We start from the raw sequence: 25,510 nt of genomic DNA on the forward strand, positions 1-25,510 counted from the left end.
TGACTCTTCTCCAAATACCCCCTCACCTCTGCTTATCAGCAGCGCTTTCTAAACTAAAATTCTTCAAGTTGTAGTAACGATGAGACTCAGGGAGTGAGGCAATACTCTGGTAACGGGGCGGAGCCGAGGGCAGGAGCCCGCCGACCGACATCACCCCGCGGGCCCCTCTTCCTTGGCGCCTCCTGCCCGGCTGCGGCCCCGACCTTCACCTGAAACCCGAGCCCGGGCGGGAGGGCGGTGCCCGCCGCTATAAAGCCGGTGGCCGGGGCGCGGGGGACCCGCCCCGCGGGGACCGGACCGCACCGGGCCGCGCTGGTGACCGCGGCCGCCGCGGGGCTGGGGGCACCTCACCGCCCCGCTCCGCACCGCCGGGAGGCTGTAAGGGGCCGCGGTCACCCGCACGTATGGGCACAGCGTGGCGTAAAGGTAAGCTGAAATAACACGAGGAAAAAAACGCAGACAGAAATCTATCGAAAAAGATGTTTTAATCTTTTTTTTTTTTTTTTAATGTCAGGTTGATTATGTGTTTTGTTATCGTTATTCTTTTAGCTTTCATCAAATTCATGTCTGGTTTTTTGCTTTTTAATTTTTTTCTAAATCTGAGTATGTGATACATCAAGAATAGCCTAGGGAAACTTGGAGCATCAGTCATTTACTGCCTCTAAATCTTGCTTAATTGGTGTATGGCATAATGCGTACACATATCTTTAGTTTTTATTGTTACAAACATGACTATGTTACATTTCTTAGGACAGGCTGAGAGAGTTAGGGTTGTTCAGCCCAGAGAAGAGAAGGCTCTGGGGAGACCTTATAGCAGCCTTCCAGTACTTAAAGGGGGCTACAGGAAAGATGGGGAGGGACTCTGTATCAGGGGGTGTAGGGATAGGACGAGGGGTAACGGTTTTAAACTGAAAGAGGGTAGACTTAGATATAAGGAATTCTTTATGGTGAGGGTGGTGAGACACTGGAACAGGTTGCTTAGAGAAGTTGTGGATGCCCCCTCTCTGGAAGTGTTCAAGACCTGGTCTAGGGGAAGGTGTCTCTGCCCATGGCAGGGGGGCTGGAACTAGATGATCTTTAAGGTCCCTTCCAACCCAAACCATTCCATGATTGTTCAGTAAGTTTTAGTCAAATATAAGATAATGAGTCAAATCCTCTATTCTGTAATAGCTCATCCACCATAATTTGTATATGAATGATCTAGGGATTTAGCATAAAAGGCTACTAAACCAGTCTACTGAGTTAGGTTCCATGGCAGTAGTTTGCACTGTTCTTAATATCCCATTAAAAGTAGTTCTTTATCACGCTATTACGTATTTTCTTTAGTCATAATATTTAAGTAGGACGATGTTGAGACCAAAATATAATGAGTCATGGGAAAACCCACAAATATTTTAATGTGTACTCTTTAAATATCTACTTTTTATAAAGGTTTTGCTGCTTTTTTAATGCAGGTTTTGATTAATGTGACTTTATCTCATGAGCATACAACAAAGAAGAACAATGAAGGACTGTTTTGAAAATCCCACAGCAATGGACCTCTCCAACGCTGGTAAGCCACAAGCATGAAAGCTATGTGTGTGTTTGAGGAATATATTCCACAGCTCCAGATCTAAAGGTGCATTATAAGTTTTTCCTGATTGCCATAGTGGTTTTAGAGGAGATAATACAATGAGTTTCCAGTGAACTGAAGCCACTGCCTAGAAAGTGTTTATGCATGAATCATTCCACCAAGTTCAGCAGAATTTATTTACGTAGATAAAACTAGGTGGGTCCTAGCCTGTGCATGAAAATGTTCCTACAATAAGCTCAGTAAGGTGGAAGCCCATTATTGCCTTCAAATGGTTGTCTAAACCAGCCTTTGTAGACTGACTGACATTAAAAGCAGTACATGGAAAATTCTATTCATAGTGAGTCAGGTAAATGTAAATTGGGGGTGACTGGTGTGTGGTACTCTTTTCTCCTGATGTGATTCACAGCTGGCTCCCTACTGTGGTTGCTCATCAGTCTTTTTATGCATTTATTACATCTGATTTTATACATTTAGAATCATAAGCTTTGTGGGGTAGGATTCCTATTTTGTGTAACTTTCTAAAGCCCCTAGCACAAAGGAAGTGGGATGTGTGGCAACTACTGCCATACAAAGAAATAATGGAGACAATTATTACAGGCAAAGACGTGATTCTTCGGTTAACTCGCATCTATTTCGTGTTACCTACAGCAATTATAACCTTCACTATAAGCAATTCCCCTTATTTCAGTAGGGTTTCTCCTTGTTTGCATTCAGTTGTGTAGGTGTTTGCAGAATTAATTAGTTCGTGCTTTTAGTCTTTGATAGCCTTTCTGTATAAATATATTTTAATTATAAAAATAAAGTTTGTTTCCATCTCAGAAATAGAGCTGGAAGCTTTTTTCTGGAGTAGAGAGGAGATGAACTGAAAAGAAGTTTCAAGAAAAATTCACAAGGCTGTTCCAAGAACATGAGAAAAAGTAGTTGTTAAGCTCAAAATGAAAAAGAATTGGCAGGGAAAGTTGCAAGAAACTGGTACAAAAGGTGGGTTATAATGTTTAAAAAAAAAAAATCTTTTTATTTCACAGAATCTGCAGGCAAGGGATATGACAATCCTTCTTTCCAACATGAAGAAAATCCTGAACAAAGTGACCAGTTAAAGCCCAAGAAAAAAAAGTAGGCATTCTTTGAACTTAACACATTAGCCTCTGGTGTATCGGATGTATGGGGGGGTGGAGTTTAATATGGCTTTGTTAGAAAAAACTCATCTTAATTAGTCTTTTGCATTTTCTTCTAGGAAGGAAAATGAGAAGCCAGAGAAACGGATGGTTGGCATTTTTGAATTGGTTAGTGTCCAGTTTGATGGTCTGCTTTATATTTTCTTCTCTTTATTTGTCATTATGAGTTCTTTATGAATTGCAACTAATAAGCAATCAAAAACTGGAGAAGAAGCCTGAGACCTATTGATGCTAGACCTCTTTAAAATTTGACCTGTTAGGTCAGCTTCCCCCCTCAGAGTATTGGTTGCACTGACAGCAGTGCAACCTTAGTGCTGTTGGAGGATGAAGCTCACCCCTGCTGAGGCTGATCTGGACATATATATTGCACAGGCCCTTGCCTTGGCTCTATTTACAAAGGATTTATCCTGTGTTTGACATCTGAGGGATCTGCTCTGTGAGAGAACCAGTGGTATGGTTTTGGTCAGTTTTCCATACAACAGCTATTCCCAAATAACTCTTACACATGGACTTGCTTATTCTGGAACAAGAGAAGTTTTATTCTTCCCTAGTTTATTCCATGTCCATTTACACTTTGGAAGAGGGTTAGGACAGTCAGGAATAAAATGTTCTGATTTCAGATTAACCACATCCAGGAATAGCTGTGGCAGTTTAAATTCACATCCTTCCTTAAACCAAACAAATGTCCAAGGGTAGACAAGCCTTAAGATACAATCTCTGCTGCAGACATTTTCTACTGGTAGATATAACCCAGGTGCTGGTCAATAACTCACTCTTGTTTACATTTCAAAGGCATTATCTTAGTAAATATGTAACTTACTGGAACACAAAATGCAATATATTTGTACAGAGAAGATCATCGCTTAGAAACATGTAGGACATACGCTTTGTTTTTTTTCACTGCTGAGTTGGGGAAGAACCATGTGTCCTGCCAATATTCTCTTAGCAGCCTTACTGAGTACTGATTTAAAGATGTGTGGGACCTACTACAAAATTCTTATGTCCTGAGTTTACCCCCAGTTGAAGTGTTGTTGCTACTTAGAATACGTAGGTAGAAATAAAGCATGTCTTGTGAGGTTGCTATATTGTAACAAATATGTGAACTGTCAGGTATAACTTCATTCTTTTTTTTTTCCTCTTTTTTTTTTTTTTTTATGCTCACATAGTTTCATTATGCTGATTGGGTGGATGTCCTTTTGATGGTAGTTGGTTTGATCTCAGCTGCTGCAAATGGTACTGGATTGCCACTTATGATCATTGTGTTTGGAGAGATGACAAACAGCTTTGTGCTAAGCGGCCTGAAATCAAACATATCAGAAGGTAAAAAGTTAAAATTAGACTTCTCTACATACCAGTTATGTTTTGCCACAGGGGCTGGGATTTTTTTCCCCCAGACTATGGCACTGGTACACATCTAATCAAGTATATAATGAGCAAAATTCATCCTGCTGCAAATGACCCAATTGTTTTAATCAATCTTTAATGGCTAGACCAGGACAGAAGCAATGCATTGGATGTGCTCTTTATGAATGAACTTAACTTTAGCAAGATAGTAAGGAGCATGACCACCTTCTGTATCCTCAGTTATCAGGCACTAATTACTAGAAGTTCCTTATAAATTAATGCATGTTTGCCAAATGATTTTGTATTTTGCAAAACTTCACTTGCAAAATACAAAATATTCCCAAGCTGATGACCCTAGATTGCCATGATTTATCTTCTACATATAATACTTTCACAAATATTACTACATTTTGTTTCCTCCCCGACAGATGCTTCAGTAAATAGTTCCAGCTGTCCATCAATTCCAGGCATAGATATAGAAGGTGAAATGACAAAGTAAGAGTCTTTGTAGTTATTCTGTTAACAGAGTATGGGGGGGGTTTCTTCTACTGTGTTATCCCTTTGAGCCGAAGCCAAATGTTTGCCTTCTCAAAAAGGCTTCCTAATGTGTTCACAGGCTTCAGGATTTATTTTGATATAGTAAATGAAGACTAATTGTTGTTTTGTGTGTGAGTGACTTTTCTCACAAGATAGGTCATATGGCCTTTTGTTGTCTTATCACAGGTTTGCTTACTATTATGTGGGAATTGGCTGTGCTGTGTTGATCCTGAGCACCATCCAAGTATGGACATTTCTGATTGCTGCTACAAGGCAGACGGCAAGGATCCGGCAGAAGTTCTTTTTTGCAGTGCTTCATCAGGAGATGGCTTGGTTTGATACTACCCAGATAGGAATGCTGAACACCAGACTGACAGAGTGAGGGCTCTCTTCATTTTTTACCCCCCGAAGTATGACATTTAAAGAAAACTGCCATTTATCATCTATGGAATAGCCTATAGAGATTTAAAAAAAAACAACAAAAAAAACCCCACCACCCCTCCAAAATACACCCCCAGCCCCGCCCCCCCCCAAAAAGCAGAAAACCCAAACAAACCCACACCTAAAATGTGAAATATTGCAGCTCTGTGGGAGAAATTAATTATTCTTTTCAGCTTCATTTTTGCAGTTTCTGTGATATATGCACTGGAAGGGGTTTTGCTGTGAAATGCCTGACATTGGCTTTTTGATGTCGATGAAGTACATGGCAGACAGTACTAAATAAACAGTTCTGCTGTCTCCAGCTAGTTTACAAACACTTAAAGCTCTGACACTTTATTGAATGGAAATGAGCTTGCATTTCCATCCAGCCAGATCTCAGGCTGGACTCCATCCAGTCAAAAAAATCTTTGGAGCTTTTCCATAGACTTAAATAGACATAGGAGTGAGGACTGTATACCCCAAGATGCAATGGGACTATATGCATGAACACAGATTTATTTTTTTTCTGGATTTTAAGGTAGCTTTAGACAGAGCTGTGTCTTGAAAGGTGTAAGAGAAGCTTAAATGAAACCACTCTCAGCTCTAATATCTGTATGTGCTGGGAAGAGAAAATGGGGAAGGAAATTTTTATGGAAAACAGAGGTTCTTCCAAATAATGGTTGTTCTGATAGAATGGAGATAACCCTTGATCTGAGTTTGTAGCCAAAATTAAGAACTTAAAAAAGCATCAGAGAGCTGAGCGAAAGGAATCCTTTGGAGATGGTCACGGGAGGTGAGGAGGCTGTTTGGCTGTTTGCTTGTATTGCTCCATTTGGATGCTGGATAAGGAAACTAGGTCATTTGTGACCTAGTGACAAGGCATAGAAACAGCAGAGAATGTTGGAAAACACAGAAAATGAGTCCTAAAAAATAGGTTTCTGCTGTGTTTTGGCCACACAAGAGACTAATGGTACTGTTCAGTAGCTGTGGTTAGAAATTTCACTGTGCCAGTTAGGAAATGGCAAAGCTTCTGACAGTAGGCCACACAGCATGAAATGGAGGGGGAGGGAGATAGAATGAAAGGCATTCAAAGCTAACAATTTTTTTTTTATCATTATTATTATTTAAAGTGACATCAACACCATCCATGAAGGCATCGGAGACAAGATCTGTATATTTGTACAGTTTTTTGCCACATTTCTGGCAGGGATTATTATAGGATTCATCTACGGGTGGAAGCTGACACTGGTGATTTTGTCAGTCAGCCCTCTGCTTGCTGCATCAGCAGCAGTTTGGTCAACTGTAAGTGTGTGGGGATTAATAAACAAAGCAAACCAGAAAAACATTATAACTCTTATGCGGAGGAAAAGGGGAGAGAATGGGAGAAACCTAGTGTGGTTTCTAAGTTGGGAGGTTGGCCCATGCTTACCTTGTGATTTCTGCTCCTTCTGTAGCTTTTCTCTGAGGTCCCAAGCATGTACTTGTAGGTCATGTTCCTTCTGTCCACATACTCTGTCCTCATACCTTGTGACAGGAGGGTAATCTGCATCAGAGCATCTTCATCACACAGTGATTTCCTCATGCAGAGCTCTGGGGAAGCCCAGACATACACCTGTGACCCTCAACTCTTTCCTCTTAACACAAATGCTTTCAAGCTCTTTCCATCTGCACATATATGATACCACATCTCTTGCAAATAATTTACCAAGTTTCATGATGTGTACAGAGTAGACCCTAGGACATATATACAGCTGCTGCAGACTGGAGTGATATGAATTAGTGAAATATCTGGAGAGGTTTCCCTTTCAGATGGGAAAGCCTTTTCCCCTTGTGATCCATTGTTGCCGCATTAATGGGTACAGCTTGTATTCATGAGTGGTTACTTATATATAATACTAGGGTTTTTTTCTACCTGAAGCATTTCAAATAAGCTAGGAAGAACATTAGAAGCTGTAATGTGACTACCTTGCTTACTTTAATGTCTACTGGTGCTCTAGTTTCTGAACACCTCAGACACCCCCCAGGGCAGCTATGGCACACCTCCCTGGCCCTACACACATCATAGAGTAGTTCATAGGCTGTCCTCAGCTTGGGAGGAAAGTGGATCAGTCATGAAACTCATCTGATGCTCGTGTAGTCTTTCACTGTAATGAGGACACAATGAGGGAATGAGCTGGATTTTGGGGAAATTCAGGGCACAGAGAGGAGTTGACCCCCTTTTTCCTAAAACCTCATCTTGTGCCTCGAGCATTGATCATTCTTATTCACCAACAGAGTGTGCATAGTCTTTCAGTAGACTGCAATAATATATGTTTTTCAATTTTCCAGCTCCTGGCATCCCTTACTGCTAAAGAGCTGTCTGCTTACGCCAAAGCAGGAGCTGTGGCAGAAGAAATTTTGACAGCAATCAGGACTGTTGTGGCTTTCAATGGACAGCAGAAGGCATTAGCAAAGTAAGTTTTTTAAATAATAATTATATTTAAAATATGGAAAAGGAGTTTGGCTGTGGGCTGGGTTTGTGGGGGAATTTTTGGAGGGGCAGGGGAATGAGATTTACCTTAGTGTCATTTTATCCTTCTATAAGTGGACAGCTCACCTGAAAATAAAGCTGTGTAAATAGACCTAGTCAGACGGGCTACTTGGTGTTATCACTGCAGCATAGGCTCAAATTTCTCCTCTGATTGAGATCTGGAGTTGAATTTAAAGTGAAAGTGGTGGGAAGGTTATCTTTACCTAGTAGTGAAATGCAGCAAAGCATGTGATTAATTGCTTAACTTCTAGAACATGTTCACTGCTGTTCTGATCTTTGATTAATGAGCTTATATTTAAGCTTCACTGGATAACAGCCTTATGTAAAATCACATCACTGGCTTTTATTACTTTCATGATTTGCAAATAACACTTGTAGTTGACCTAATTCTGTCTTGGCCCTAGTCAAATGTAAAAGGTGAGGTAGATATGGCTGACCACAAATTTCTTCACATATGTATCAGATAACTCAACAAGCATAAACAATAACATTCAGTATACAAATACAGGGCATCACCAATACCATGCAGTTGGGAAAGGCAAACCAGAAGGCCTGATCCATATGATCCATGAATCTCTTTTTCAATGCTCATGTTTGCCCTGGTCTTGTGCGAAATTTCTGAGGTGATGTTAGCCCTAGATCAGGGTCCTACAGCCTGCTCCTGCATTTGTCTCCTTCCAAGGACTGAGCTCTATCTTCTAGCACTGTGTTCTGCTTACTGGGATTTGTCCTTAAGTTACAACAGTATTAAGACCCTTTCTGCTTACACAGTAAAAGCGAAAAAGCCCTAACATGGGCTAGATCTGTTATCCCCCTCCTCCCCATCTTCTTGGTCCCTGCAAAAAACAGTGTCTGAAAATCCAATAGTAGGAGCTGCTTCAAACTACTTTTTTCTTCTTTTTTTTTGACGTCTAGAGACAAAATAACTGATACCTTGGTAACCATGCCAGTAAGGCTTCCTTTTCTCCATGGTTGACCATTCAGCCTCTTCCACAGCTCCACCTCCATTTAATGTAAAAAATCCATGGAACTGGTGGATTTCCTAGGAACTAACACAGCATTGGTAGCATGTGAGCAATTTACGTGGACAAAATTAATGCACATTGTTTTAAGATTCCTCCCCAGCTGACTGAATTTCATGTCTTCCTAATATGGGGATGTTTTGTATAGGAAAATATGTATTTGGAAAAAAGTGTAAGCTGTTGAGCATGTCACTGACAAGTAAAAAGATGCACTATTCCTAGGCTATACTTTTCATAATGAGCTTGAGTAAGTGAAAGCTGTTAGCTGGAAACTATAGATGAATAAATATAAACTATCCTTAGAAGAAATAAGTCTCGCATTGAACTTGTCAGTCTTTATACTGGTCTTCTGTGTCCACTTGTTTTCTATATTGCCATATTAATCAGTAAACTAACCTAAGGGAAAGATTCATGACTTCTCAGAATGACCAGTAAGAGAACAACTCTGGCGTCAGAGGGAGATCTGGCTTCTAGTCATTTACCTGCCTTCACCCATAGTGCCTGGGGTTGTGGGTTTTTTGTTTTGCCCTTTTTAAATGTGAAAGACAAAACCTTGCCTTTTGTATGTAATGTTGATAAAACTTTTTCAAGGTGTCCTTTCAGGACCAGTAGAAATAAATGGCTCAAGAGTGGTATGGAGTCTTCCATCATGATAATGAAGTCATGATACCCAATTGTTTTCTAAGTATGTCTTCCATAGTGGTATGACAATGTTGTCAGCATGTGTCAGAGCAGATTTATTCAAATGAATTATATCCCTACTAGTCCTCTGTCAAAAAAAACCCCTGTACTCTCTTTGTGCGACTTCAATTGCTTTTATGGCAGAAATCCTTGTAATTAAAAGAAGGGCATTGGGAAATATCAATCAGAATGGCATGTGGTACATGTCAAATTAATGGTTTCCTTATCCACTTTCAGATATGATGCTAACTTAGAGATAGCTAAAAGTGTTGGAGTGAAAAAATCCATTACCACCAACACATCTCTAGGTGTTTCACAATTTCTTATCTTTGGAACCTATGCACTTGCATTTTGGTATGGAACCAAGCTCACTGCTGAGGAAGAAAGTTATGACATTGGCCGTGTGTTAATTGTAAGTACAGCTATTAAGCTTTGAAAAATGCTCTGTAACATCAAGAAGATAGTTATGTAAGTGGTCTATATAATTATCTCTACTTTCTGCTGAGTGCTTGCTAAATTAGCTGTTAGAGACTCACTTGGCATAAAAAAACTGAAAGGAGGGCCTTCATTTTACCTAGCTTTTGATATAACAAGTTTGAACAGGACACCCAGAATTCCCACTCTGATCGGTGTAGAGGCAAAAGTATCTGCACTTTTCTCACTTGTCTTGGACCCTATTGTAGGGCAGGATGAACAACCTAGAGCTGGTGGTTAGGGAGCAAAGACAAGTAACCTGGACCGCCAACAAAATTCTAGCTAGATGCTAGGATAAATGAATCCTACTGGTGTGCTGAATGTGTACTGGGAAGTCCTCAATGTCTCATTTAGCTGCAATGTCTTCTGTGCATTTTGTTGTTGTTTACTTGCAAGCCTTTACTGTACGTTACCAGTATGTCTAAGTTGATAATGGTTTGAGGATATTTAGCTATCTTCTTGATGTCAAAAGTTTGTTTACATGCTTAACTTTCACACTTAAGTGACTTCTGATGAGTTCTTAGTATGATTCCTCACAGCATGTCAAGTTAATTGTGTGTTGGTCCCACAGGTGGAATTTCAGTTAAGAAAATCTGGATTAAATTTTGCAAGCCTCTTAACTTTGAGAACATCTGGAAAGCAACAGAGAAAGATATTTGTTCTATTTGTGCATGATAGAAAATGCAAGAACATCAAAAAGAAAAGTCATTCATGCCACAAAGGCATGTGTCAGTAGTTACCATTCACTCCAGGAAAACGGGGAGTGGACAGAAGCAACTGTGAAAGGCACCTTTCACTTTCATATTTCATTTTCCTGGAAAGGGTGTACTAGAAAGACTTGGGCATTTAACAGACAGGCACTGGTGGTTCTGTAATCACTGTTAACTACACCTCCCTCTCCCACAGGTGTTCTTCTCTGTGTTCGTTGGAACCTTCTCCCTGGGCCAGGCGGCTCCCAACTTGGAGAGTGTGGCTAATGCACGTGGGGCTGCCTATGAAGTATATCGGATTATCAAGAAGGTAAGTAAGCAGAAAAGAAGACTTTCAATTGCACTTAATTTCTTCCCCCCCCCCCATTTTTTTCTTTCCTCCAGAAGTGTAACAAAAACACTCAAAAGCCCCTAATTCGTAATTTCTATAGATGCCTACCACTGAAACCCATAATATTTCCATTAATATCAAGAAAACTGCCTCTTTATTTGAGACAATGAATGTTGGTAAAATTGGCATGTGTATCTGAGATTTATGGATGAGATCTCTCTAATATTAGACTTGCAACTCCAAAGGGAAAGTAGTAAGGCACTATACTATTTTTTTAAAAATACATGTACACACAGTTTAATCTGAACTGGGGTTTTTTTGTGGGGTGGGGGAGTTTGTGAGTAGGCCATTAATAGTGCTATTGAAAGCTATAATAATATAAAGCTGCAGTGCTGATGTTGCTGTGAAAAAGGGTTTCCACAGTTATTATCTTGGTCTTACTGTGTTATGCAGCAATTGGATATCAGTGTATATGGAATAGTTTAAACAAGTAGGACTACAAAGTTCATGCAGAAATGGCTGCATTGTTCTTCTTGATGTGAGTATAAAATCATCCCATATGGATTACTGAGGGCCATCTTTTGGCTACAGGATAGTACCGTTGTGTTCTGCAATTATGGATTTTCTGCTGTGGATTTTGTTGCATTTGAAAATGTACTATATTTGTCAAAGTAGAATTCACAGTTAGATGTTCTCCTGCATTCAGCATCCTGCGAGTAAAATGCAGCAGCTCTGCAATGGGGTACTGCAGTGTAAACCAGCAGCTAAGAAAGTAGAGAGAACAATGTACCCAGCTGAAATGACAGTTCTAAAAGTGTAATAACCAGTAATATATTATAAAAACCTCTTTCCAGAAACGGCTCATAGATAGCAGTTCTAACGAAGGCTACAAACCAGACAAACTCATAGGAGAAATTGAATTCAGAAACATCCATTTCAGTTACCCATCCAGACCTGATGTTAAAGTAAGTGTTCGCTTTGGATTAATCTACTGTATGGAAATTCTGCAGCCTATGTCCATATTATTTGTCTAATCTTCTTGCTGTTCTTGAATACAAAATTCATGCCTATCGTGGGAGATGGGATGTTATTTTCTTCCCCCCGGTAGTATACAGACAAAGCTCTAGATCTGCTGTCACTGGCTACCTGCTCACCATTCTCCTCTACTGGACAAAGCTAAGAACACGTGTTGCTCCTAGTCTGAATTTCTGTGAATAAGAGCTCTGATAAACCAAATAAGATTTTTCAAGATCTGTCATTAAAAATTCCAGACTTTAGACAGTTAAACTAGGAAGTTGCTCTTTCCAGTCCCTTGGTTGTTCTGAGTTGCTGTGATATCCCATGTGAAAAATGACCTGTGAGAGAGGCTTTACAACAGGATGCCATCAAATGGATTGAAACATATCATCCTAAATATACCTTTGGAAGTCAAATGTTATTTTGGGCAGATGTTAAAATTGCTGCTTAATAAATTGATGTACCTATTCTTTTCCAGTTAAACTTTTCTTAGTACCCTTATTGTGCAGTGCTATATACGTCATGTCATGGTGATTATTTTTGTGGTGACACAGTTGGTTTGACCTCTCTACTATATTCAACAGTTTATAATCTTTTAAAGACCTTGATAAAGGTGAAAGGAAAGGGGATTTTACTGCTGTTATTTGATGAAGAAAAAGGTAGAAAGAGATATTTCAAAGGTCAACAAAAGCTGGACATGCCAATTAAGTGGTGAGAATGGGAAAGTTCATATCACTGTGGCTATTTCTTCAGATGGCTTGTCCCACCTCAGTCATCTGAGGTGTGTCCCATTGTGCATCAAATCTGTTTCCAGGACACTGGGGCTGATAAAAGAACAGATACAGAGCTAGGCTTTCTGCCTGACTGAAGTCAGTGCAATGCATCTTCTTTCATTCTTGGCTCAGAAATCAGAAGTGACAGAGCGGACTCTTCATCCTTCTTCCTAAAAATGCTATTCATGCTAATGAGCTATGTTATGGGTCTGCATGCCAAATCGGAGGGAGATAAGAAATTTTTTGTTGTTCTTCCCAAACCTACTGATTCAGCAGCTCTCCCTACTAAGAGTATCAATGTTATTTAATAGAGCCAAAAGGAATCAGCAAAGATGTGTAGAAGTTATCTACAATCTCTAAAGTAATTGATGCAACACAGTGTAATCTCCACTGTCCAGGCTAAACCAAATCAAACGGATTGAAGCAGTCCAGTTATTGTCAGTTTTAATCTTGACAACACCTTGCCTGATAGAGGAGAGCTAGAAATAGTCTATTGGGTGGTTGTGACTATTTGCATCTGAAGAAATTGTGGTATCTAGAACATAGCTCTTACTTGATAATGCAGGCACCAAGATATCAGCTTCTTGGAGATACAAACCATGCTGGAGGTAACACAGGGAGAAGAGAGCAATATTGCAACTATTTAAATCTCTCATTGCAAAAACACGTGTAGGCAAAATCATAAATCAGCCTGGTATAAACAAGAAGAGTTCCCATAGCAGCCAAATATTTTGGCAACTGCACAGCATTACTCATATATGACATGGACATCTTCTGAGGTAAAATGTTCCTAAATGTGAAAATGGCAACAAAGATATTATTAAGCTGCAACTACTCCCCAGGTTGTTGAGGCTGTTAACAATAAAGATTGGGATTTATTAACGGCTTTCCAGCAGTTACCTTATCAAAACAGCCATTTATATTCTAAAAATAGAAGCAAGCAGGCTTGTTTCTCAACAATAATGTTTAGCACCTTGGAAGTATTTTTCTGTGAGATTCATAACTAAGTGTTATGCCATTGTCTAAGCATTGGAAAATGGAGGACAGCAGGAGAACATAAGAACCCTGAGCCTGCTATCAGATCACACAAATTGGAGAAAATGAGCTATTAAGTTTAGAGTACTGTGGCTGTGTCTATATTAGTTGATTTGAATGTGCTGGAGAATTTTCCCAGGCACTGGAATGCAATAGTCTATGCAAGGGAACTCTTAAAATGTTTCTTGGCATGAACTTGGCCTGTTCCAGTTATCAATCCTCAAATAATTCCCAGGCTTTGTTTGGTAGCCAGAAGGATCCAGAGACCATTCCCAAAAGGCAGGTTGGTAGCCATGCTGTTTTGAAGGCTAATACACTTCACAAGCATAGATGCAGACTCTTTCATATCAGTGCCCCAGAATATTCCCAGGTACAATTGCCATACCTTCAGACTGCGCCCTTTACTACTGCCTTGCTTATTACTACAGTTACCTTGACAGATTGTTCTCTAATCAAACTTGTCAAACTAAGATATATATTTTTGGTTTGGTTTGGTTTGTTTTTTTCCCCAGATCCTCAAAGGTCTAAACTTGAAAGTTCAAACTGGGAAGACCATTGCTTTAGTTGGTGCCAGTGGCTGTGGAAAAAGCACTACTGTTCAGTTGCTGCAGAGATTCTATGATCCTGTCCAGGGAGAAGTGAGTGCCTGCAAGTGAACTGTAAAAACTGAGAGCTATTCAGATAAGCATGAGTTTACTGGATTGACAGAACCTTGATTTTTATCTTTATTTTTTATTGAATTTGAACATATCTCTGCATAGTTCAGCATTTCCACAATTTAAATTTCAAATTAACTATGTTTTCCTGTTGGCTTGACTTCATTATTCTCTTTCTTGCTGTACTGTGCCAGAAGTAGTAAATACCACAAATCTCTGAATAGATGCAAGATCTGAATTTAAAATTATTTTCATCAACGATTGTCTTTTAAGGTTCTGTAAACTTTTCTAAGCAAACAGTGCTCTGCTGTATTTTGCTTCCTTTTCATTGAACGTAAACTAAAACCTGGAGAGAGTTTTCCTATTTTAAATAGTTGTTTTCTTGGCTCATTTTTCTCCATCAGCTAACCCACAGCAAAAGTTTCCATCATTACACATTGTATGTCTGCTCTACCACAGAGCACTAGATCTGGCCAGTAAATGGTAAATGCTTCTCATAAGAAACTTCCAAAAGTAAAAGGAGAAAAATAAACAATATGTTTAAGGAAAATTTTTGTTTTATACTTAATATTTGAAGAATGCTACTTAGTAGTTGTTACTGCTAGTTGGAACTAGGTAAGCGTTTCAAATATTAAATGCTGAACTATCACTACATAATGTATCAAGGCAGCTATCTACTATCAACACAGTTGTTTCTTAGTGTTTCTGTGACTGTTCATTTCTGCCCCTATGCCTTAGTTTGCCGTTCCTCCCCTGTGCTAATGTCAGTGTTCGTAGGACCACATAGCAAATGATGTAGGTTAAAAATAACTTTCCCCTTCCTTTTTAGTCAACTTGGATTATTCCTCTGATCTGGTGTAAAGCACAGACACAGAGGCAAATGTGTAACCACAACTGCAAGGGCAGCAAACTGGCACAGGGGCATGAGAAAAGGGTAAAAAATATGCAGGGAAGCTGGGAAGGTCTTCAGCCAGCTTCAACAGCATGGTTATTGGAGGGGGGGGAACCAACAAAAAACCCCTCCTGTCTTCTCTGTTTATGCTGCTCCTCATCATTTTCTGGCTTGTGCAGTGGATGGAAAAGCTACAGTTATAACTTCTCCCCCAACACAGGTTTCTACTAAAGACAACTTTTTTTCTTTTTTGTCCTTGTAGCTCATGCTTAAGTCAAGTAATAGCAATTAATAGATTTATTATGAACACAGTGCATTTCCTCAACTTCTTTGACATACGCTTTTCCTCTCAGATTACTTTAGATGGTTGGGATATTCGGACACTTAATGTAAAGTGGCTACGAGAAAATATTGGTATTGTGAGCCAGGAGCCTGTTTTGTTTGCAACAACAATAGCTGAGAACATTCGCTACGGCCGAGAAGATATTTCTGATGCTGAAATTGAGCAAGCAGCCAAGGAAGCCAATGCTTTTGACTTTATATCTAGACTGCCTGATGTGAGTTCATGAACTTCTTTTGAGTGTAAGAATGAGAGGTCCATTTAGGCCAGTGTCCTGTTTCTGAGAGGGAGAGCATGGGAATTCAAGTTGTAGTATAACTTCCCAAAATAATCTTATAGCCTCTAGCAGTTTTCAGTTAAGGGACTTTCTGTACTAGATATTGTGCATTTGTTTGGTTGCCCTCAAAAGATTTGTGCCTAAGTCTGGAAAAAATGTCAATGCCTTAACTCAGGAGAAGAGAAGCTTCACAGCTGTATGACCATCCTTACCCATCTCATGAGGCACAAGAAGAGCTGGGCTTTTAAAAAGAAGATCTAGAAATCCAAAACCCTTTGTCAAAAGCTGTCTGCACATTCAATAGGAAATGGGGAGTAGAAGTAAATAAGTATGCCCTGAACCAAGGCCATTTTTAGCAGCTGGGAGCTTGAACTCTCTCTCTGCCTGAGATTCACAGCTTTGAGCCATCTTTTAGCAGTAGGTGCCTTACTCCTTTCAGGGTAGGGGTGGGAAGTGAGTCATTCAAAACACATTCTCAGGAATGGATGATGGCATGTCCTTCCTTTTGGTCCTGCAGTTAAAAAGATGTGGAAAAAGTGCCCACCTGGGATTTGATTTCAAATTCTTCTTCTATCTCAGAGTTTGGCCCCTGTCTCTCAAGCATGTGCCGTTTCTAGCATGTCAGTCTATTCCAAGGTTCCTTCTTCTCAGGAAGAGTTATTTGATCATATTTACTCTTAAACATCTGTATAATAAAAGACTACAGTGGACTTTGGAGTGAGTGACAGTGTCAGTAGGAACCAAGCCATGGCTCCAAGGTGGGGGTCTCAGGTTCAGAAGAGACAACGTTATAGGTCCTGGTGGGTCCCTATGACCCTAACCCTGTTGGAAAGGTAGGCAGTCCTCAGTAAATACAGAGATGCTTTTTACGGGCTTGTCTTGAGAAAAAACAGGGTTTGGAGCACTCTCTGATCAAGCGGTAAATATCAAGACTTTGAAGAACTATAAGTTCAAAGTTAGGCATGTAAAGTATGTAATGTGGGTAGGAGGGCTTGGCTAAGGGCTAGATGGATAGATGTAGTTGCATGTTTGCTCTGCCCATGCTCAAGTCAGATGGAAAAAGCTACGTCTTGTCTAAAAGCTGAGTACTTACGATCACAAAGAGAAGGGAGGATTTCATTTGAGACGTCCCACAGCTTCTGTTTTGTTTTCTCCTTTCTCAGAAATTTAACACCGTGGTAGGGGAAAGAGGGGCTCAGCTGAGTGGAGGACAGAAGCAGCGAATTGCTATTGCCCGTGCCCTGGCAAGAAATCCCAAGATTCTTCTTCTGGATGAAGCTACGTCCGCGCTAGATACTCAGAGTGAATCCATAGTGCAAGCAGCTCTCGATAAGGTAGGAGTCATGTTATTGAAGCTACCAGTTGCCATGAAAAGGTGCAACACCACTTAAAAAAAATTAACATACAATTTTCAGTGCAGATTTCCATTGGAATCAAGAACACTGGAAAATGAAATTGGAATGGATGTTTCAGTTTCACTGTTTTAACAGGGAGTTTAAACGATCAAAATTTTACTGAGACAACATGTCTATTTGGGTTTTTTAGTGTTACTACTGATTACCAAGACGCAGTCATGTGTAACTGTAGCTTAGGGCTCCTGCACGCCCTTCGTCAAATGACAATTGTTCATTTGCTGGTGAAATATGGATGACATCTTATCAAGGCAAGGTATGAGGACTGAACAGCCTTTTTCAGGTAGATTAATAGAAATGTATAGTATAATATTCCTACTGTTTGTTCTTCATTGAACAGTTGCTTCATAATTTTCAGAAAGTTCTTGGGATTTAGCCATTTTCTTTCTTTACAGAGACTGACTGCAAATCACAGAACAAAAGCTGAACCAGTTACAAATACTGAGTCTCTGCCCCCTTTGTGTTTTTTATCAGCCCCACAGCTCTAGGGTGGGTGCTACTGTGGAGCAGAGCTGTCAGAGCCTGTACCCATTCCTCTGTCCCACCAGTTTACGGTCCCTTCCTTGCAGCCCTCCTTTGTCAGCAGTTTCCACCAAGATGTAATGGAGCCTAAAGGCTTTGATTAAAAAAGAATTTCATGGTTGGGCTGGAATGTTTTTTCATTCATCTAATATTTATTTTAATGTATTTTTAAAAGCTAAGTGAAAAATCCTGCCTTTCATTTCAGTAGTTATGCAGAGAGAGATATGAGTTACAAGTGTGGCTCAAGGGAAATACAGAATTTGCCACCTTCATTGCCAGTCATTTTAAATTTGAGGTAAAATGTAGATGTTGGTTATATTTGCATGACTATACTGATATTATTAGTGTTGAGATAACATGTGGATGCAAAAATAATATTAATCTAATTTGTATATAAATGATATTATTGCTGCAAAGTTAAGCACCAAAATATTGCTGCTTCAGCGGTAATTTAGCTTTTTTCTGCCTGTTCTTTAATTCCATGATCAAATACTAACCTTTTCCAGAAGCTTATTGCTTCATTTAATGCCTAACGTAGAGGGAGATCACTCAATTAAGGGGACTGTTCTATGTACTCTTCCTCATCCTTCAGCATGTTCCCAGAGCACACCAAAATGAACCCTGAATCATAACTTTCTCATCTTTCACAGCTTTTTGATGTCCATCAATGTAGTCCCCAAATGGGATTTACAAGTTTCTTCTCAACATCCCTGAGTGGAAAAAGTGGTGCTAATATTGTTCGTTATTTTTACAGCTGAGGAGCAGAGGTATTAACTTCACAGGTGCACACCATTTCTGAGCAGTCATATGTATGTGTCTGTAGTCTGCTGTTTTTCAGATAACTTTGCATCCTTTAAAGCATTTTGCTTGTTCTGATTATAGCTGCAGCTGCAGTGGTGAAGGGTCCACATCTCTGTGTGTTGGGTCACAGCCATGAAATCTGCACCAAGGCAGACCTCCTGTGACAGGCTCTGAGTGACTTGCAGCAGATCCATGACTTAATGACAGGTGCAGGGGAAGAATCCAAATCTCAATGGAAGCATTCATCTACTGAAATTGTCCTCATCTTCTCCATGCCCCTGTTCCTGTGCCAATATTACAGCTTCCGTAGCAAGTACCTTCCAGCAGGCTCCTTGACTGCAGAACATATTTGTTGTGTGAGGTCTCTTTGGATTTTTTCCTCCTGCCCCCAAGTCACCATCTGCTCCAGGCATCAGCGAGGAGGGAAGCCACTCTCTCCAGCAGCCACAAGCTGGCATGTGCTCATTTGCTGCATGAGAACTGTGCGCACCACTGGTCTGCACGTGGGAGCTGGAGAGGGATGGAGCATGTAACCTGCAGACTGAGGCTTTGGTGGCTCTCTCTGCCAAGTCCCAGCAGGCCCCTGATTTGAGATGTAGCTGATTTAAAAAGACTGGGAGAGAGCTTTAGGGAGTGGCTAAAACCCATTTCTGACCCCAGATGTGCTCCACTCATCTATGCTTTCCTGATAAGTTTTGTCAGAAGTCATGCTAATGTTATACTTCCTAAAATATGCGTGGACAGTGTATAAAGAAAACATCCTTTCTTTATATGCTAGCTATCCTAGCTTTAATTTGAGAAAGATCTAACTATTCTCACTGCATTTCCCTCCTGTGTGTGCATACACATGGGAAATCTTTATGGGCAACTTTATTTCAAACAGTTCAAGTTCAGTAAAAAGTCAAATAACCTTAATTGTAGCCTTTAATACCTGCATTGCCTGTCTAATAAGATTAATGTGGTTTTCTCGGTCTGAATTAGGCAAGTGAAAGTATCCTTAGACTGTTAAACAAGAGACACAAAACCAGGAAAAAAATCTGCTTTTAGAAGAAAGAATTCTTTTTACAGTTTGGATTTATTTGATATTATAAATGCCTAAAATAACTTTGTTTTATTTCTGTGATATTTTCTTGCATATTTTAATGTAAATTGCTTTTGTTGTTTTTCCATAAGGCTCGGACTGGACGTACCACCATTGTGATTGCTCACAGACTGTCTACCATCAGAACTGCTGACACTATTGCTGGATTTGAAAAAGGCATTGTGGTTGAACAAGGGACACACAGTGAACTCATGTTGCAGAAGGGAGTCTACCATTCTCTTGTAATGCAGCAGGTAAGGGCAAATTTATTTATTTTCTTTCTCCATTTCACAAAGTTGTGAAATGCTGCTATGTGGAGCCATTTTCTCTATAGTTTCTGCATGTTGTCCAGCTGGCAGCTGCTCAGTCACTCCAGTCTGGGCATAGACACAGGCTCGGAATTCTTGGGGCTTTTACCCATGAAAGTGCTTCAAATTTACACAATCTAATATGTCAAAAACATAAGTAAGTTGAAGGCACAGACTACATAATTACGGCATAACCACAGAACTGTTAGATTCCAAGTGGATTCAATAGACTGCTTAAAGAAAAAGAGAAAAGAGGAAAAAACCAATCAGGACCAAATAGCCTACTGCTCTGCCATTACAGACTGAAATCTGTGCGGCCTATAGGCAACAGTGATCACATGACTGAAACAGTATTCATGAGAAAAAATTTTTACTCTTCCTTCTCCCTGCTCAAAACACCTTGTGATTGTATATCCTGAATTCTCACTAGGATTGTAGCAATAATGTTCAAGATGATGAGACATCAGAAGGAAGTGAAGACACAGGGGCAGAGGAATATGAGGAAAATGACAAAAATGATTTTGTGGAGAAGCTGACTCTTCAAGATCATTTTGAAGAATCGGTGATCTCTGGGAGAGGCAGCATTCGAAGAAGATCCAGTAGATATAAGAGCAAAAGGTGCTCTTCTAAGAAAAAGTCCTCTGGAAAAAAGAAAAAAAAAGAGCTGGAGGTTGGTATTAAAACTTTAGTTTAGAATTTTAGTGATACCATCTAAGCATAAACACAAAGCACATGATTTTAATTACTTTTAGATAGCTGGCTGCCATGCAACCTTTACTCTGCTGCTATTACAGTCAGTACTCACCAGGCTGAGCATTTATCCTAGGGATATGGGGACAATCACGTACATCTTACCAAAACTTCATTTTAACATTATTGACTTAGTGTGGAGCTGGAAAAAACTCATGCTGTTGATTTGTCATGCTGTTGATTTGTCATGCTTCATAAAATTAAGTGTATTATTTCAGTGTTACTCATGTTTTGATTCCATCTAATTAAAATGAGTTGTGAGATTTCATCTGCAGGATTCTTTACTTCCTAGTATTCACTGTTGCAAATACTGGTGGACAATGTGATCCCTGGGGTGTGCGTACTGAATGTTAAGGTACTTTGGAATATCATACTGCATTTATGTCAAAGGAAAAAAACATATCAGAACCCTAGCATTTTTGAAGTGTATTCTAAATGAAAGAACCATTGTTCTCTCTATCTCTCTCTTTTTGAGTCTTAGTATATGTTTTAAAACATCCAGTTCTGAAGGTTTTTATTCAGATTAAACACTTTAGATGACAAATGTCTCATAGAAATAAAAGTCATATAGGAAGCTCAGGTTTTAGAAACAGAACTTTGTTTTGTCAAAGTTGAGTAAAACTTGCTCATGGCAATGAATAGGAACAGATTTCTGGTGGACTCTGGATCAGACTTTGGGTAGGCAGCCCAACAGAAACTTGATTTTGATTTTTTCCTATTTTGTACTGCTTAAGCTACAGCATTTTTTTGCATGAAATATATTGGAAGAGTTGTTTGGTATTTGGGGAGTTTGAGTTTTGTTTTTTGGGTTTTTTTTAATCTGACTTCAGGACCCTTGAATTGAAGAAATAAAATGTAAATTCTGAAGTAAAACCATATCCTTTTAAATCTACAGAAGTTAGTATCTCATCTGTAATACAGCATCTGATTATTAAAAATAGTTATGGAAGGCTTAGTGCAATTTGTATCTATCAATATTCCTTCCCACTAAAATATAGCTTCCAGCTAATACATATTTCAAATAGTATGAAGGAGCTGGATCCATTCTTATTATGACCAAAAAAAGTTATGCAACTTCAAAAGACACTTTTTGTCTGTGTAAATACTGCTTAAGACCTCAGAGGAAGTAGTGGGTGTTCATGCCCAAGACTTCAGTATTCATCACATTCACAAAAAAATTAAGAGATCAAGCATCCAGCAGTTGTAATTATTTCAGAAATCTCAGCCCACTTTCATGGTTGAGGCTTAGCCACGCTCATTCAACATCTGAAATATGGGATAAAATAACCAGGAAGCAAGAGCAACTTCTTCATAATCCTGCCTAATATTTTGTCTCGTTTCCAATGTTTTCATTTTTTGCTTTTCCAGAACTCCTCCTGTGGGGGCATAGGCACTTGAATAAATTAGTAAAGCAGAACAGGGCATTTTTGTACTTTTAAAGGAGATGCAGGCTGACTGTTACATATGCCTCTTTCATGCTTTTGGTAATGATGCATAGGCTATAGTTTGCAAAAGAGAAAGATGACCTCTCTACCCAATTGTATTACTGCCAGCCCACTAGCATTTAGCTGAACCGGAGGGATCTTTTCTGTGCTCTGAACAGTGACACTTATAGTTCTTTATAAAGATACAAGTGTTAGTTGCTGTTCATGGTGACCAGTCCTATCTGACTTTCAATGAACTGTCCTGGCCCTTCTCCCCTCATGACTTAGCCTTTTGTTAAGTTTTTTGCCTCCAAACTTTTACAGTGCAGTTGAAGTTCTAGGATATGAAACAGCAAAGCTGCAGATATCCATCATGTTTGCTCAGTCCAAGTGCACAGACAGGGCTTTCAGTAGTTTTCCAAGACAGTTTGCTATTCAAAGCCTAATGAACACCCCCACTGCCTGGGGAATTTCATGTTCTGCAACTTTCCAAGGAAAACCTGCAGCTTTCCCTTTACTGTAGAAAGAAAATCTCCCTGCTGTGCCTTACTCAAGAATCCTGGCTCTGAACAAACCTGAGTGGCTGTATGTACTGCTGGGAGTGATTGCTGCTGCTGTCTCAGGTGGGGTCCATCCTGCATTTGCTGTTTTATTTGGAAAAATCATTGGGGTAAGTTTGGGGTTTTTTTGCAAATGGATGTTGCAGTACTGAGCCTCCCCCAAGCTCAGCCAGTTCTCCCTATGTAAGACTCTGGGTGGGATTCACTTGTATGAATGGATCCAATGAAAAATGCATAAATGTTGGTGAAGTGACCCTCTAGAGGCAGAGCCCAGTGGAACTGCATCTGACTAGCAGAGGAAAGGAAGAAAAATAGTAGGAGCTGGGGGAACAAATTAGTGAGATGTAGGTTAAATGGAAAGCTGGGCTGTCTTCTGGCCTTCAACAGAAAGTGGACTGCAGACTGATTTCAGGTTCCAGGATACTTGCTAAGACAAATTGAAGCAGACAAGCTTCTTGAGATTAAGGCTGGTTTATGTAACTGGCACTCATTGTCTACGTACTCATTTTTGTGTTTTTTCTTGCATAGGCTTTTCAAGAAACAGATACAGAAAAGAGGAATAAAAACACTTTGGTGCTTTCTTTAATGTTTCTTTTACTTGGAGTGATTACCTTAGCAACATACATAATCCAAGTAAGTGCCACTACACTGAAATGTTAGAAGTTAGAAGAAGCAGGCTTCAGGTATAACTCATATCAGTGCAGTCTGGGAAGCAAAACACCAATCAGAGCTTACAAAAACAGGCAGAAGTGCCAGGGTTCTTCATGAGATATATATGTTTTATGGATGTGTTTACTTAAAGACATATGTCCATATTTGCTGTTGGTTTAAATAAGCCACTGAAGGCAATGTGGATTCAGCATGATTGAAATCAAAGTTGAAGGTCTGACCTTAAAAGTCAAAGTTATTAAGACTGACATTTCTCATTGACAGTCTATAGACTTTTGCCAAAGTAATTATAAAATGGACTTTTTTCATAGCAGACAGTGTTTTTCATACCGTCAAGCAAACTCCATCACTTGCTGTCCTCTTATGACTGCTCCACAGCTTTCAGGAAACAGTTACTGCACAATGATGTCCATATCATAAAATCCACTGGTATGACTTCTGTGAGTGAATGTCCCTGGTAGCAGTCAGAGTACAGAGACTAATGACGAGATAGGCTCACTTATCTTCTAATGAGTCTGGGGCATACAAATAAGGCGTTACAAAGCTCCTGCCTTCTTTGTCATGTTGCTTCCTTCCTGTGGGAAAATAGTTTCAGGTTCCAGGAATGTGAATGGCACTTTTCCCAATACTTACATATGCACAAGGGGTTGTAGGACCTTTTGGTGTCATTGCTTTTGTTGTGCAGCTTTATAAGCAGAGTTAAAGCATCAGATGGGAAAATGTGACTCTTGTTCCTCCCCCAGGGATTCATGTTTGGGAAGTCTGGGGAGATACTAACAATGAGACTGCGCTCTTTGTCCTTCAGAGCATTACTTCAGCAGGTATGAATTATGCAGCTAGGGTATCATGAGAGCCAGATGTCTTTTGCAGACTGTTACAAGGTACACATTGGGTTTTAATTGTGTGGTCTGGAGAAAAAACAAAAACATGTCTCTCCTACCACTAGTTTAGGAAAAAGTACAACTTTTCTGAAAATCTTCTAATCCATGTGCAATTTGGCTCAGTGTTGCTACTGCAAATAATCTAATTTTGAAGGAGTGTCATTGCAAATGTGCATATTTCTGGCATGCTAATATGTGTATGCAAGGATGACCAAAAAGTTTAATCTCCCCTTGCTTGGGTGTTCATGATGTAAGTATGTGATATATAGATTTAAACCTAATCTGTTTAGTTATTTAGATTTAAATCTACATGCTGCAATCCACAGCAAATAGACAATCTGATAATTTTTTACTGCAAACAATTCAAATTGCCCTATTGCATCAAGAATTACCCATGTGAAGAATAAAGTTACTTATATTAAACCCTTCCTGTTGATTTGTGCAATTTCATGTTACTTGCATAGAAGTTTGAGAATGCATAACTTGGCACTCCATACACCCACTGGGGACAAGAACCTGTGTGTTCATAGAAACTTCTCAAAGGGGCTAGGAGAGGGAAAATTAGTGATTAAAAAAAACCTGCCATAGCCTTTGGAGGTAAAAGGGCCTCGTTTCCTTTCTGTATGTACAAATATAGATGAAGAATTGTTCTTCTATAGTTAATGGAAGTAACTATTCCATTAAGAAGAGAAGGCCCAATGTGTAAGAAGAGAAGGCCCAAGGAAGGCCTGAGGAAATGGGTTTTATAATAAAAGTTTCTAAATAGGCATGTTCAGAAGAACATCACAACTTATAATACTTTGATTATGAACAAAGATGTTCACAACAGAATAATATTTTTAAGTTTTTCCTTTTAGTTTACTTGGAAGGTGCTGACTACAGAGGAAGAATATTTCAGTTAGCCATCATGACTTGTACTTCCATTTCTCTGTATGCTACCTGAGCTGGAAATGTTTGTTCATTTAATTAGAAATCCTGATAAATATTGGAAATGTTTGTTCATGTTATTTGTAATCCTGATAAATCTGAAATATGGTAAGAACATGTAACTTTTTGAAACAAAAATTAGGGTCTTTTCTTGCAGGAGGTTGGATGGTACGATGATCAGAAAAATGCTGTTGGTGTTCTGCTAACTCGGCTTGCTACAGATGCTTCCCAAGTTAAAGGGGTATGCTGATTCTTTTGTGTGTGTTTTTGTAGTATTTTTTTCCTTACAAATATTAATTGCAGTTGACAAGGGACACTGATAGTATTATTTCAGAACACAAGGTAGTAGATCTCCCCCACAGACTGTCAGATGTGTTTATGTAGCATG

The 25,510-nt window shown here is 39.5% G+C and overlaps 1 protein-coding gene across 3 annotated transcripts in view; it reads left to right on the forward strand.

The window, feature by feature from the left end:
• The first annotated feature begins 292 nt into the window (after positions 1–292).
• The window catches only part of ABCB5 (ATP binding cassette subfamily B member 5), a 39,601-nt gene continuing 14,383 nt past the window's right edge, over positions 293–25,510 (forward strand). For 2 of the 3 annotated variants that reach the window (XM_074837066.1, XM_074837087.1), the window contains exons 1-21: positions 295–426; positions 1,455–1,552; positions 2,599–2,686; positions 2,808–2,856; positions 3,915–4,068; positions 4,521–4,587; positions 4,816–5,007; positions 6,180–6,351; positions 7,378–7,502; positions 9,520–9,694; positions 10,663–10,776; positions 11,652–11,762; positions 14,135–14,260; positions 15,524–15,727; positions 16,951–17,121; positions 19,696–19,857; positions 20,342–20,581; positions 22,609–22,755; positions 23,174–23,278; positions 24,058–24,135; positions 25,280–25,363. In XM_074837066.1, coding sequence (XP_074693167.1) covers positions 1,480–1,552; positions 2,599–2,686; positions 2,808–2,856; positions 3,915–4,068; positions 4,521–4,587; positions 4,816–5,007; positions 6,180–6,351; positions 7,378–7,502; positions 9,520–9,694; positions 10,663–10,776; positions 11,652–11,762; positions 14,135–14,260; positions 15,524–15,727; positions 16,951–17,121; positions 19,696–19,857; positions 20,342–20,581; positions 22,609–22,755; positions 23,174–23,278; positions 24,058–24,135; positions 25,280–25,363 — 2,637 coding nt within the window. In that variant the 5' untranslated portion in view covers positions 295–426; positions 1,455–1,479. Of the gene's footprint in view, positions 427–1,454; positions 1,553–2,598; positions 2,687–2,807; positions 2,857–3,914; positions 4,069–4,520; positions 4,588–4,815; positions 5,008–6,179; positions 6,352–7,377; positions 7,503–9,519; positions 9,695–10,662; positions 10,777–11,651; positions 11,763–14,134; positions 14,261–15,523; positions 15,728–16,950; positions 17,122–19,695; positions 19,858–20,341; positions 20,582–22,608; positions 22,756–23,173; positions 23,279–24,057; positions 24,136–25,279; positions 25,364–25,510 lie in introns of all 3 variants that reach the window. The other variant, XM_074837077.1, reaches the window with a different exon arrangement.

Source organism: Strix aluco, chromosome 1 (assembly GCF_031877795.1).
Source record: "Strix aluco isolate bStrAlu1 chromosome 1, bStrAlu1.hap1, whole genome shotgun sequence".
Taxonomy (NCBI): Eukaryota; Metazoa; Chordata; class Aves; order Strigiformes; family Strigidae; genus Strix; species Strix aluco.